Source organism: Silurus meridionalis, chromosome 8 (genome assembly GCF_014805685.1).
Source record: "Silurus meridionalis isolate SWU-2019-XX chromosome 8, ASM1480568v1, whole genome shotgun sequence".
In the NCBI taxonomy this organism is placed as follows: Eukaryota; Metazoa; Chordata; class Actinopteri; order Siluriformes; family Siluridae; genus Silurus; species Silurus meridionalis.
The window spans coordinates 15166879-15182640 of record NC_060891.1 but is presented as its reverse complement, the minus strand read 5'-3'; the positions used below and the strand labels follow the sequence as shown (position 1 = coordinate 15182640).

The window sequence follows — 15762 nt, the reverse complement described above, 5'->3', positions numbered from 1 at the left end:
GCTGTTCCAGAAACAGCATTTGACTTTTCCTGTCTAATAAAGGCAGAGGACCTTTGAAACAGGCTAACACACTTCTTTATTCAACACAGAAACCCTGAATTATAGTTATAGCTTACAGACAGTGGGTGTGAGACAATTTATGATTAGCAGCTGGGGACGAAAAGAGATAGAGTGAGCACTCACAACACTACAGACAGCAGAGGAATCTGGGCCATGGCAAAAGAGTACACACACTAATATCATTTGTCTTTCTATGACCTCTACATTGGCCTTATATTTAGGACGATACACAATCAGTTCAACATAAGCTTTGGTTTAGTATTTCTCAATACATAAAAACAACAACTCAGTAACACACCCAAGTATGACGCAAACGCACAAATCAAAAAAAAAAAGTCTACATTTTGGTTGGGCAACGTGCCAAAAATATTACAGCGATTGCAATAGGACAAGTGTTCATCTTATGATGCGACAGCCATTCGTAGCTTGGAGTCAAGAGAGTAAAACTGTTCATACGCTCAGGTTGGAAGAGATGGCAAACTTTGCATCATGTATTAATACCTGGTATGTGTTAGCTCATGAATGCAGAACACAGCGAAAAGTGATTTCCACCCAACAGTTTGGAAAGTGGAGGTTCGCTTTACATGTCTCAATCAATCAATAAATTCATCCATAAATAAATGCATGTTTCACAAAAAATAAAAAAAAGACTTTTTGATCACTTTATATGGATAGAAAATTGCTGATCCCTTGGGATTTTCAGTCTACAGAGAACTGTTGTGTTTAGCCAGAATGGTGTGAAAAACAAACAAACAAAAAAAAAAACAGGTTTTGCAGACGGAAACACATTGTTGTTGAGAGAATATTATCCAGACTGGTGTGGGATGACAGGAAGGATACGGCAACTCAAATAAACGAGCTTTACAATCATGGCGAGCAGGAAAAGCATCTCAGGAATGCACACCGCTTTAATGCAGCTTTACTACAATAGCAGCACATCACAGCGTGTTCCATTTTTCTTCCACACTGTTCATCACCCTACTGTGTGTGTGGTTCTTCCTCAAACTGTTTCCACAAACCTGGATGCACACAATTGGATAGGATGTCTTTGGATGTGGCAGCACTATATTTACACTTTTTGAACTAGGAGACCCAAACCTGCTCTAGCGCAACAATGCTTCTGTTCACAAAGTAGGAGTTGCAGTTAAAGATCTTGTGTTGCCTGCTATCGAGCTCTGACCTCGAACCTATTGAACACCTTTGGGATAAATTAGAATGTTGACTGCACCCCAGGCCTCCTCACTCCGCATCAGTACCTGGCCTTGGTGTTGAATGAGCACAAATTTCTACAGCCACACTCAAAAATCTAGTAGAACATCTTCCCTGAAGAGTGGAGGTTATTATAACAGCAAGCGAGGTCTAAATGTGAAATAGGATTTTCAAAAAGCACATAGGAATCTTACGGTCAGGTGTCTGCAAAAGTTTATCCAAATAGTGCATATAATTATAACAATCAAGGATGTGCACTAAAGGAAGTGAGTTACCATGGGATTATAAAAGCAAATCCACATGATAATTGCAAGACATATCTGTGGCCTGTGATCTCTGAGTCAATCAGTGGTATCGCTACTGACATCACGGTGCACTACAGTGTATCGGGTAGTCGAAGGCGAAAGAGAGACAGGGAAAAAACGAGTAGAAAAGATTGAAATATAAACACAATCATTCATTCACATTACTAAATAATGCAACCACAAATACTACTGACTGCCATCCATAACCTTGCATTTTCTAGGAATATGGAGGAGCAAGAACTGTAAATATATAAAATCCGCGATAATTAATGGATTCGTGCAACTTTTTTCAACCCTGCCCGCCAAGTTGCGAAGACGAGAACAAGAATGAAACAAGCGTGATCATTCGCTGAGCTAATTAGCTAATCATAGTTCTCTTTCTCTCCAACGAGCTTCGCTTCTGATTCGACATGCAGAATCAGCCGAGAAACTGCCAACGCGCTCCGACTAGAGACGACGGCGTGGAAAAAACTAGAAACCTGACCCGACATTGACAGACAGACGACCGTCAGCTTGGTGTGTCCTCCTTATTACTCATTTTTTAAACTAGCCTTATATATTTCATTGATTAAAAAAATGATGATGCTTTTGGAGAGAGAATAACAAGTAGAGAGAGAATGAGAGTAACGTTTAGAATTGTATTGTAAGCGATCCTTAGGCTACAGGTAGGCATGGGGACCAACACCTGCTAAGAGGTGCACTGAATCAAGAGTCGGCATCATATCGCTCCCATCGGCTGCCCTGATTTCTGAATATCGGCATCGGCATCAGTCAGAGGAAAAACCCATATCGGTCAAACTCTAATTTACATTATTTTTTGCCACGTCTTTAATTGTCGAGTGCGATGTTGATCCACACAAATAGTCATGGCACAAGCCACAAATTAAAATACTGCATCTACTACATACATCTACCACCTTTAACCCATGCTTGTACTGGTTATGTAAAGTACTACTCTCAGATTTTACCCATTAAACTGAATCTTTGTTGGATTTCTTTTAGGAACTTGTACATGTCACTCTGTGACAGTTACATGTCAATTATAGTTCAACTAAAATATCACCGTTCTGCATTTTACACAATATGGACAAAATTACTGGGACACCCGCAGTTCCCTTTTCCGAACTCTTACCACAAAGTTGGAGGAACATGATTGTAAACTAATACTTGGATGCACTAGTATTGAAGTTTCCCTTTACTTGAACCACAAGACCCAAACCTGTTCCTGCATGACAGTGCACCTTTGCACAAAGCCAGCTTCATCTAGATATAATTGAAATGAGTTGGAGTAAAAGATCTTTAGTTGCTTGCTATGTATCTTGGACATAAACCCTATTGTGAACATGTTTTAGCATTCATTGGAAAACCGACTGCACCCCAGGCCTCCTCGCCCTACACCATTACCTGAAAAATATCTAATGCCATTGTGGCTGAATGAGCACAAATCTCAACACTCTAAAATCATCTTCCTAGAAGAGTGTAGGTTATTATGATAGCAAATTGGGACTAAATGTGAAATAAAAATACAAAAATAATCGACAAACACACAAGCATCGTATTGCCAGGTTTCCACAAACGTTTGTCCATGTAGTGTGTTCTTGCTTGATGATGAAGCAAGAGAATTACCTGCTACAATTCTTTAATACACAAATCTTTCGAGTTTTTCCAGGGTCCGCTATTCTTTAAACCTTTTTTTTTTTTCCTTGAGGACCAAAGGTTTTCACTGGGGTTTCATTCAGGGGACTGGGATGATCATGTCAAAAGCTTAACTCTGAATTTACCAGATAATCTTTAGTGTGAATTCTGACATGTTTTGACTCATTATCTTGCTAAAAAAATATCTCCACATGACCCAGGTGTAATTTCTTGCAGAAATCTCCAGACACTTTTCAGTATAACCATATTTCTTAATAGGCAACACGCACTCTGAGACCACCTCTGTTCTATTCACATCAAACCCAACACAGATACTTGCATTTGTGGTTAGATAAAGAAAGAATTAAAAGAAGCCTTTTCATTTTCGAAAAAATGAAAGTAAATGCTACCTTCTGGCACACCTTCCAAATTTTTTATTGGCGTAAAGATTTGAAAAACATGGCGAGACACCAAAAATCTTCTACAAATCACAAACTTGTACTTTGAGTCTGGTTAATTACAGCCTAAACAGTGGATATAAGCTTTCTGTCTAGCTTTCCTTCTTTCTTTATTTTCGGCACGGTTCTAAACCACAATCGCCTGATTTCTGAAGGTCATCGAGCGTGTCTCGTGTTGATGAATGACTAGAGGAATTTGGACTCCCCTCGTATTTATAAATTAATGAGTCAGTATTATTGCAAGAAAATGGAGTTGCTTTCAACAATTCTGCCATAGATTTAATTTAAATGAAGCTTTCTATATAAAAGATACATTTTCCTTCAAATATATTTCTAAAAATATATATATTTAAAGGAAAATGTATCTTTATATATCCCACCCTTATCTGGGATGCCAATAACTTTAATACCATTGATTTAATATTTCGACAGCAAAAATAAACGTGCGTTCCTGGTTTTGCTGGCTGCATTCACATACTGTTTAGTTGTTTCGAAAATTCACCTTGACTTGGAAACTGCACTTGCCACTGCGCACTGCCTCCTCGTCAGTCTGCCACTGATGTGGTCTGCTGGACTCGGGCACGTATACGTCTTTCTTGCGGCGGAAGCTCTGCCGTAGCTTATTCATGACTCAGCCTCCTCCTGGAATTGACAAAAGAGAAGAGGAAGTGAGTTTGGCAGGTCAGAAGGGTTTTGGGCACATAACAAACACACTGCTGAGATGCACAGCTTTTCACTTCCACCAGGTTTGTTGCATGTGACAGTAACGTGGTCACACCTACAGACTGTGCTGGAGAACTGAAGGCTTTTCATTTTGACCTCAGCACAGTTCAAAGCACATCACAGACTTCTGATTCCTTTTGCAAAATCACTGGGCTGGAAATGAATTCGAGCCGAACTAAACACAATTCATTCATGGGCTGTGTGAACTTTAAACGCAATTACACATGCTTTATCTCAGCATGTCTACCCACAATCAGTTACACCGAGACGAGCGCATGCAGCAGTGAGAGGCAAGTGTTACGGAGACAAGTGAAGTATATAGAGGCAGTCACTTTAAAGCAGACACTCTGTCTCACTGATAACCAGCAGCTCCACTCAGAGTGGGACAGTCCCTACTAATACAGGCATTACAGAGAAATCTACACATTTACTCAAGCATCATATTCACTTTCCAACTCGGAAATTATTCATGTTCACCTCATCATCACACCTTCTTACATAATACTTCATCATTCCAAGTTAAGGTTTAAAGTAAAAAAAAAAAAGAATAAAGTGAGACATTTGACCTTGCTGTGACCTTGAACTTGTAGCAATTTCAAAATCTAGTAGGTTCATATGCTGGTTACAATGACAATTTCATATAAATCCTATAAACGTGCAGGCACTGGTTTTTGAGATATCACACTAACAATAATCTAGAATCTCGGACAGACAGACACATGGACAGACCAATAGCAAAAATGGGAATAATAATAATAATAATAAATATTATTATTATTATTATTATTATTATTAATTTTATGTAAAGGCACCTTTCAAAACACTGAGCACTTTGGGTTCCTGCACATAAAAATAAAAAAAAAATTTTTTGTTGAGTTTTGATGCAGTTTGGATCAATTCTAGAAACAAATTAGTTCTCACTTTGTGGACAGCAGTTTGTGGACACCTGACCATAAGATTCATATGTGCTTTTTGAACATTTTATTCAACATTTAGTTCTCATTTGCTTGTTATAATAACCTCCACTCTTCTGGGAAGATGTTCCACTAGATGTTGAAGTGTGATTGTGGAGATTTGTGATTGTGTAAGTATAAGTCAGGTACTGATGTAGGGTGAGGGGGGTGATGTATTTAGTGTTCCAATTCATCCCAAATGTGTTCATTAGGGTTAAGGTCAGAGCTCTATAGCTGGATAATCATATCTTCCTGGAGGTGCTTAATGCACAGGGGAATCTTCATGCTGGAACAGGTTTGGGTGTCCCAATTCAAGTGAAGGGAAATGCCAAAGGCATCCTATACAATTGTGTTCCACTGACAGCCTGGGAAAAAACACATATGGCTGCTAAAGCCAGGTGTCCCAATACTTTTGTCATGCTAATTAGACTCTCAGAAGGAATCGAGTTTGCTTGCAAATTAAAAAACTACTTCTTTTTGAGTGTATTGCCAATTTATTTCATAGTTGCGTCAAGTGACCGTTGACTTGCCCAACACAGGAGAAGAAAAGCAGAAGTCTCTCATTCCAGATTGAAGAGCGAGCGGTTTTGAGATGCAGGTAGATTTTATTAAAGTGAGTTTGTTCATAATCATCACGAGCATGTGCACTAGCACTACACCACTTCAGAAACGCAGAGTCACCCTGACTCCTGCAGCTATAATGAGCCCGAGAAAGCTCATTTTTCACACACACTTTCACCAAGCTTAGCATCTAAAAAGGCTTTTGAGGACGTACACCTCATCACGCGTTAGCCTGTAAATGAATAGCTTAATTAGCCACCAAAAAAAAACAGTCCTAGGTTTTAAAAAGGCTCATATTCAAAACGCTAAAAAAAAAAAAAAAAAAGAATAATCATTTTGTAGCCTTAGATATTAATAAAAAATTAAAACAAGTTGATTTTCAGTTCACTAGCAGGTGTGTAACTATTAGTATTCTTTTCGCACTCAGGTGCTTATGTAGTCCCTCGTCATCCCAAGGCTCGACTACTATAAATCGCTTCTGGCAGGTCCGCCTCTAAAAAGACATTCAACCTCTGTAACTGATGCACAAAGCAGCCTCACAACTTGTTCTTAACCTTCATAGGTTCTCTCACACCACCCCAGTGCCACGCTCCTTGCACTGGCTTCCTGGAGCTGCCCACGTTAGATAGAACACACTGATGCTTGGCTGTGAATCCAGAAAAGGACCAGCACTGCTCTATTTTACAGCACATCCACCCCACCCGCACTGCACCACACTACCTCCAATCCACAACCACTATCTCTCAGGGTACATGGTGGACATATTTCAAGACTCTTCCGTTTTGGCCAGTCGGTGGTGAGATGAACTTCCGCTTGATGTCCGAAAAGGAGACATCTGAAGACCCACCTAATTATTTTCTCTCCCAACAGTTTAAAACTGATGGTATTTTAGGTCTGTGTCCTGCAAACACAATTAGATGTTATTTATATGATGGAGACGTCAAAGCACAAAGCACTAAAAAATTTAAATGTAAAATCATTATAATAATAAAAAAAAAAATATATATATATATATATATATATATATATATATATATATATATATATATATATATATATATATATATATATATATATATATATATATATACACACACACACACACACACACACACACACACACACACACACACACACACACACACACACTGCATTCTGATTATTTATATTAACTTCATATTAGTTGGCACTTTGTTTGTGCCGTGCATGCATGCAAACAGGTTTGCAGGCATCTGTTTCCTATCTTAAAAACCACAAACACACAATACAAGCACTCAAAAGACCACCTGATTAAACAGCCAGTGCATTTTTGAATACTGAAAGAGTACTGGTGCTTTCCACTGACACTGGATGCGCCTTCTGAATACACTGCTCATGTCAGAGAGCCGTGCGCCTTCCTAATACCAAGAACCTGGTATGTGTGTGACTCTCCTGCTCACAGACCTGACCTCTAGATTCTCCACTTGCACACTGCAGGCCCAGTGAAACATCAGACACGTGAAGTTTTATTACACAACCTTCCTTACCATACATGTCATTGCACTTTTACAAAACATTGATGCCATTTACAAGCAGAACCATTTGCTATTGGAGGAGAGAAAAAAAAAAAAAAAGTTCCCTTTATTTGGCTGGTCGTTATGATTTTTAATACACTTTACAAATAAATTAGAATGCATATGTAAACTAATTAGACATATGTAATAATATATACATATGTAATAAATTAGATTACATATGCAATTAATAATTTCTTCATATTGGAAAAGGATTTCGATGTTAAAGAAACTTCAAAAACCAAGTAAATATTTGAAATGAGAAAAAGAAAAAAAAAAAAAAAAGTGTGTATGTGAGTACAATAGGAAAAAGAACACCTGTTAAATACAAGTCTGAGGAGACACAGGTTGGATCTTGCTCAGCTCATCCAAAACAAAAAGGCAACTGGTAATGTAGGGCCTTGTTCTCCCTCTCGCCTTTATTTAGGTCATATCATATCTGTGCTCAGTGCCTACTCCAGGCCTCTCACTTTGTTTCCACAGCAATGCTGACAAGCGTGCATGCGTGCAAGTGTGTGTGTGCGCGAGAGAGGGAGAGAGAGACAGAGATTCTCTCCAGATCTCCACCACTACCAATTCACTTTATTTGCCCCTCTGCTCCCATAAGCCTATCAGCCATACTCTATTCTTTCTCCACTCGTTTTCCTCCATGACCCTTTTAAGCTTTTTTTCCCTCCTCTCTATAAAGCTTTGCTCTCCGTGTCCTCTTTCTAGCAGTTTGCACACCAGACTCCCCGAGACCTCTGTGTTCTGTCGTTCTCATTTGCTCCCTGTGAAAGATCAGAAAAGTGTGTGTGTGTGTTTGTGTGTGTGTGTGTGTGTGTGGGAGGGGGGGGTGACAGGGGCAACTATGAAGGAGCAAGCACATGCTGTAGTGGCTGAAAAAAATAAAAGTAGGGGTGGGGGAATTGGAACAGAAGGAAAGAGAGATAGACAGGGTGCAAAAAAAAAAAAGAGGAGAGAGAAAGAGAAAGGCTGGGAACAGGAGACAGGTCGAGTCATGTGAAGGGGCTTTATGGCGAGTTGGAGGGTATGAGACGGGTCTGTAAGGGACTGGGACACAGCAGTACCACCGGATTAGGCAGGAATCAGTCCAGGAATGAGAAGGTGTCACAGTTTCTGTTCCGAACAACATAAACATAAATTCCACCTGTTACATTCAATTCATTTTTTATAAATCTTTATAACCAAAATCAGTCTGGTCTCAGTGCTTCATATGCAGTTATATGATCAAACTCAAAATCGATCAAGATTTACTCTTATATGCTAAAATACAAACAACAAATGCAAGTAACCAGTGTAAATGATCAGAAATGTGCACATGGAAACAGATTAAAACACAGATAATGGGTTTTGTTATGGATCAGAATGTGGACACACGCAGCTTCTTCAACGCATTAATCTTTCTTGAGTAATTGGTGACTCGAGTAAAGCGGTGACATGGAAGCAGAGTCTTTATGGCAATATAATAACAGGCTGCGATTATTTTGGTGGTCTGCTCGTCAGTGCTTGATTATTTGTGTGGCAGTCAGGGAAATGCTGACACATAGGGCTGTGGCTTAACTTGGCCAAACAAGAAAATATATATAGCATTAGCGAAGACTGAGGTTTTCTCTATAAAATGTGCTCGTACACCTTAAATTTTCTCCAAAAAATTATACTTTTTTTTTTATATTATAAAAAAAAAAAAGATGTTAAATAAAGACTGCGCTTTTTGTTGAAAAAGGATAAACCAATATGAAGACCAGAAAGCTGCCTATGGGAGAAAAGCGATTTTGATGTTAAAAAAAGAAAGGTGGGGGGTGGGAGCGTTTTTTATGTAAACTAGGCGTGCACTTCACTTCCTGAAGAAGAGACTGAAGGAAGAAACACAAACAAAACAACCACTGATAGAAACTGTTACCAGCCTGGCAAAGCATCACAAAAGAAGAAGGGAACGATTGGGAGACAGAGTGTCTCGCTGTCATATTTCCATCTTAAACTCAAATGTCTTCAATCTATAACAACTACAAGGAACCGATCTTCTGGTTCCAATACTTTTGGAAGGCATGTTGTTAACACGGAATTCGGCTAAATCCGACATATTTAAGTCCCGAGTGCCAGAAAAGTCACGTCTGTGTTTTCTCCATCACATTATATCAATATGCCACTTTTCTAAGGCATAAAATCTATATGATATTAAAGTAGTACTACATGTGCAAATGTACAGAAACTCTCTGCAACACTGAGACCATTAAGCCCAGCAGGAATTGAGCCCACTCACTCACAGTCACCCGTCTACTCTCAGCCATCGCTGAAAGTGTGTAGATGGTAAATGAAGAAACCAGAAGAGAAAAGTGAGTATATGAAGTAAAGGCGATGGGCTGGACAGCGAGTGAGCAGCACTGTTCAGATGGGAGATTGGGATAATCTGTCCAGGAATGGAATCCTGGACAAGAGCACAAAAAGCCTTTGAGAAAAGGGGAGGGGTTTAGAGGAAATAGATGGTGAGAACTCTTCTGTTTTTCCCCCCTTTCCTCAAAATACAAGAATACAAGACTTCTCTTCAGTCTTCTCACACTCCCACACACACACACACACACACACACACACACACACACACGGCAAGTTAATGACTGCTCGTTTCCATCGTTGTTACACGCTACTAAATGAATGAAAAAGTTAAGAGTGGAAACGCCGTTGGTGTAACAGTCGCATTTTTTCCCAGAAAGCAGGCTGCATTACATAAAACGCAGCCCTGCCCGCAGTAATGCAGAAGCAGTGATCGCACAGAACCGCTCGAAAAACAGACGCACAAGAGCCAGAGAGCGTGCAAGTCTAATTAACATCTAGAACACGCTTCATCAATGGGTGACAGATTCCATTACAACTTCAACACACAGTGTGATTACTTTGGCCACTGGCAGACACGGATGCAATGCGAAAGTGAATTTGCAGGCTACAGTGTTGAATGCTTTTGGAAGAAAAAGAATGACACAATATGCATGAACTTTTAGTGCATTTACAACAATAAATATGCCAGAAATCTGCAGAGGAGCCAATAAACAAATTACTGTGAGGAGAGTCTTGCTTATGTTGCAGGTGTTGAGTAAATATCTTCTACAACCAAATGAAAAAAAAGGAAATCTCTCTGGCAAAAAAATAACCTATTATGAAGACACAGTTTATCTTTAATGATTTTTTTTAATCAAATTCATCTTGAACAGTCCAAAATGCTATTCAAGTTAACCAGCATGTGAAACTACAACCGACTTCTAAATACAAAAACCAGAACAGACCGAGTGAGAAGAAATGTATTTAAGCATGTTGTGTGTGTGTGTATGTATGTATGTATGTATGTATGTATGTATGTATGTATATATATATATATATATATATATATATATATATATATATATATATATATATATATATATATATATAAATACATGCTGTACATATGATTACATATTTATCTGCACTTGTCAATTTGCACAGTTGCTACTGTGTTCTTTTTGCTGTGTACCTGACAATAACAATTATGTTCTGTCTGTCTAATAGTGTAAGCAAGACATAGAAATAAGTATTACAATAGCGGATTTATTTTCCACTTTTCTATTTAAAAAGCTTGGTATTTCCAACCGCATACATTTAATATTCATATGTTGTTTGCTTGTCATTTCTTAGCTAACTGTTCTAACACATCTGGGCTCAGTACAATTCAGTACAGCGCCATAAAAATAAACCAGGAACAGTGCAGATATAATTGCCAAGATATAACAGGACTACATAACAGATTGTTACTCTGTGTATAGCTCACCACCCTTCTGTATGTCTATCTTTACACATTTTTTATAAAAATTCTGATCAAATGTATAATCTGGGACAAACCAGGCCTGAAAATTTAACCATTAAAAAAAAAAAAAAAAAGAACTCATACACCAGAATCTTTTATAACACTTCTGTCAACGTTCTTTTCCACATGCTTCAACAGAAATGTCAAGTCAAGAAGCTTTTATTGTCATTTCAACCACATATATCTGACGCAGTACACAGTGAAATGAAACAACGTTCCTCCTGAACCCTGATGCAACATGCAACAATAATTACAGCAACAGAAAACACAGGGCTAAGGACTAGTAAGTGTCCTCGCCACATAAAGTGCATGTGTGCAACCTGGTGCAAAGACATTTGAATTCTTTTACCGTCACATCAATAATTCAGCAAAATGTTCGATAATGGACAGCTATAATAAAATGAACAAGAAAAAAAGAAAATGAATCAAGAAAACCATTATGAAAACTGATAATGAAAAAATAAAAATAAAAAAAATAAAACTAATGTGAAAAAAAAATTATTGATTGGTTTAACAAATAAATTAGGAACAATTTGGCCAGCAGTAGGCTTTTAATAAACCATAAGTTTATTTAATGAAGCCCCACACTCAAATCGACATGTATTGAAGATAAAGGGAGAAAAACAACCAAAAAAACATGACAATCTGAAAAAATGGTTGATAATTTAGGCAAATAAATAAATAAAAAATAAATAAATAGGATAATTGCCAATTCACTTGTCATTGCAATTGATATGACAATATGAATATGTGAAACAAAAACAAATAAAAGACGCATTAACCTACTGAGCATTAATGTGTATCTTTTACAAACGCCAATGTACGCAATCAAATGACATTCTCAGTCTTGACACCGAGAAAACTAGAGCTAAGTGGGGGGAGAGGTTCAAGTGCTTTACCCAAAAGGATACTCCGTGGGGGGCCGTCACCCTCAGAACGCCTTGCTTTAATTGCAGTTAATTGCATCGAGTGTCCCCAAGATCTAAATTCAGGCTGCAATTAGGAAAACGCAAACCTGAAGCTGTTGAAATCACAAACCTCAGAACAATCGGTGCGCGTCTGCTCCGTGCTGAGATGTTTTAGAGGAGAGCGCTGCTGAATCAAATGATGGAATCGGCTGTCAAAATAACAGCCGAGACACTTGATCATTCCATGTCAAAGGAATTCCGTTTTCCATTTCGTTTTCCGCTGCGAGTTAAAAGACACTGATTAAAACGCACGGGTTGTGAAAATGCAATTATGCATATGGCGTTTCGTTTTGTTTCGTTTCGAATGCCTTTTGATTTGTGGCGTCCCGCCGCTATATGACATGGACTTACTTCTCACTTTTAAAGCACTCGATCTCGTCTTCTCTCTGTCTCTTCTATCCTCCCTCCTCATTATGGCAGACAGTGAGAGACAGTGTGAAAGATCTGTACACGGAGGGGATGCGAGCAGCAGAGAATAGCAGCCGATTTGACAATAATAAAAGTTTCTACTATGCCTGCGTATTCTGCTGCCTGAAAATGCCCTTGAAAGCATTTGTCTCCATGACAGTCTCCAAAAATTATTTCTTTTACTGAATACATAGGAACATCATGGAGGAACAGAGTTTGTACCACAGGATGCACCTGGTCCTGTAAAACTGCCTCATGGTCCTGTAAAATGAGCGCACAGGGAAATCACTGCATCTAATGACTCCTGTGAGATGGCTGCCCGTGCCATTATGGATCCACCACCGGGCTGGCAGCAGACCTGACTGAAAGCTTTCCTCAGCCTGAATCCAAACCTAAGTATGTCCAGATGGAGGGAAAATGCTACTTTTTCCCCTCGGTTGTGCAGGATTCCGTGAGTCTGAGATTGTTAAACCATTAGATACAAGCACGCTCACTCTCAGAACTGTGGTCATTTAATAAAATGCGCAAACACTGACGCACTGAGGATGCAGCAACTGTTCCATTACCAGACAGATATTCAAACATCTACCTGCACTTTACTAATCTTCCATCAATCACCCCTGTTCTTGCTGCCAGAATTTCTTCCACAGGATTGCTTTCCTTCTCCTGCAATAAGAACGGCCGAGATGAAGACTCACGGTTTTGCAGCTTTGTGTTACGGCTCTAAATGAAAACAGCCCTAGATCAACTCTGATAGCTTTTACTGGGATGAAGCACAGAGGAAATTATGGGTTAGAGAAATCGGGTGGAAGGAACGCAATTACAAAATGTTGCAAAGCCTGAGATCGGTGCTTTACGCAGATGCTCAAGTTTCCAGATATTCATCCTAAAAAACGATTCGTGTTTCATAGGGCAAGTGCTTGGCAGCGATTTCAAATAAATGAATGAATGAATGAATAAATAAATTAAAAAAAACATTCTGCAATATTATATTTATTAGTACTGTTCTCTACCATCAATGCACAATGAATTAAATTGGCAGAAATCGTTGTCTAGTGTAAAACTTCAAAAATAGAACAAAATAAGTGCTGATCATCCAGAATCTCGACGATGCCACAGCCATCTGTAGCCGGAAGTCCAAGAGAGCAAAATTGGCCGGGGTATACTCGGAAATGGAAAAAAAAAATAATCATTTCACACCTACATCTATTTCAGCAATGTAAACATTCTCAGCGTTTGTGAATGTGGGTGTATAACAATTTCCTCCGACGTCGTACGAAGCAGTTCGAAAAGATAAATATAGAGAAATGATTTATTTTTCTTTATTTGGGTGGTTGTAGGGCAAACGTTCATATTTGCCTATTCAAGCCCTGGTGAATGTAATAGATAAAAAAATCGAATAAATAAATTGCTTATGTATGACAAACCTGACTATAAAAACAATTATTTAATTGGTACCTTGAACTATGATTTCTAGAGCCTCAAAGCCACACATTTTATATCATAAATTTAAATTATTCTTATAAGGAGAAAAGTTCATCCTCATCCAATTTCCTCTATTTCAATGCAGAACCACATAATGTGAAAGAGGATTAAAGTGCCTTTTTGGCAACCCTCCCATGCCCCAGTACTCTGACTTGCACTGCTAATGTGTGATTTATTAACGGGCTCAACAGAAAGGTCACTCACAGTGTGACTGTAGTCTATTATCTTGCTGGAACTGTGAAACCTGACGATATTCTACCGTCAACTAATCACTGGCCTTTGATGCAGCAGTGATTTCTTAGGTGATTTTTTTTTTTTTTACGTCGCATTGTATCCTTTCTTGTCCTTTCACATTTTTCATCCCACCTCCCATTCAACCCCCATCCTGCACAAAAGATTGCGAGAGCGAGAGCGGTAAAGAAAAGCGAGGAGAGCGGAAACTAGTTCTCAATAGTATGCAAATAGAAAGCATTCTGGTTAGAGGTAATACAATTTGCACTGTGAGTCACACCCATAATCCCACCCTGAGTATGGACAGACTGCAGTTTGGTTGCAACTTGGGGTGGGAGATCTATTGGTATTAAACTGGATAGAGGTATGACACATGCCAGGGATATCGGCATAAGCCTCAGAACAGGAAATCAGAAAATAGGCACAATGTCCCTATTTCTTCATACGAGTCAGCATGTGTGGATATTGATGGCCACTCAGCATTACATTCTTTTATAAAGCACAAACGGCTTCGGCGAAATAAATAAATAAACCTTTTCCCAATTCATTTTCATTTCATACAGGATCAGATTAAATTCTTTCTTCAAACTCCGCAGAAATTTGCCATTGGCTCAGTGCAATCTTTTAGTGACGACTTTTCTACTGCCCTTGTGGCTGAAGAAGAACAAATCTGCACAAGCACACTCCAAAATCTAGTGCAATATCTTCCCAAAACAGTGGAAGTTTTAATAAAAGCAAATGGGCTTAATTGTGGAAGGGCACTTTCAAAAAGCACACGGTCACGTGGTCCATAAACTGGTTCATGTAGCGTTCTGCTTTTGTATCCAGTATTCACTGTATAGACAGATTCAACTTACTGATCTTTATACACACGTGTTCTTTATAGCGTTTCCTTTTTTCGAGGAAAAAAAAAAAAGTGTAAAATAAATAAATGTATTTCAGTGATTTGGTATGTTTGTGGACAGACTGGAACTGCTCCTGTACGATCTTGTGAAGGACACATTTACCACGTTTCGGTCAGAGCTGCATTTTCACAAGAAAGTTGCACAACCATCAGCACATCTAAGTAAGCTCACATACCAATCCGATGTAGTCATGCTGCCTCGATAAAAAGCTGTCATACGTCCAGAAACCCTGAACAGTCAGCTGTGTGCCCAAGTGTTTGAAATATGTCAAAATAGCTTGTGCAGCAAGAAGTGGAATTCTATCAAAGACCATGACTCGGCAAAACGCACAAACTCACAGTTTAGAGTTCAACAGAGTCTTATTTCTTACTCCCTGACATACCCTCTGAGAGTCCAACTCGAGTGCGGAGTCGTGCAAGGGATCGTGGTCTGGTGAACAGATGGACTGTGACAAACGATGTAGGTTATATTGC

The 15762-nt window shown here is 38.9% G+C and overlaps 1 protein-coding gene across 1 annotated transcript in view; it reads right to left on the bottom strand.

The window, feature by feature from the left end:
- numb (NUMB endocytic adaptor protein) overlaps nt 1-15762 on the bottom strand; it is a 47111-nt gene that overhangs the window by 15324 nt on the left and 16025 nt on the right. The window contains 1 exon segment of the mRNA XM_046855475.1: nt 4170-4309. Coding sequence (XP_046711431.1) covers nt 4170-4295 — 126 coding nt within the window. The 5' untranslated portion in view covers nt 4296-4309.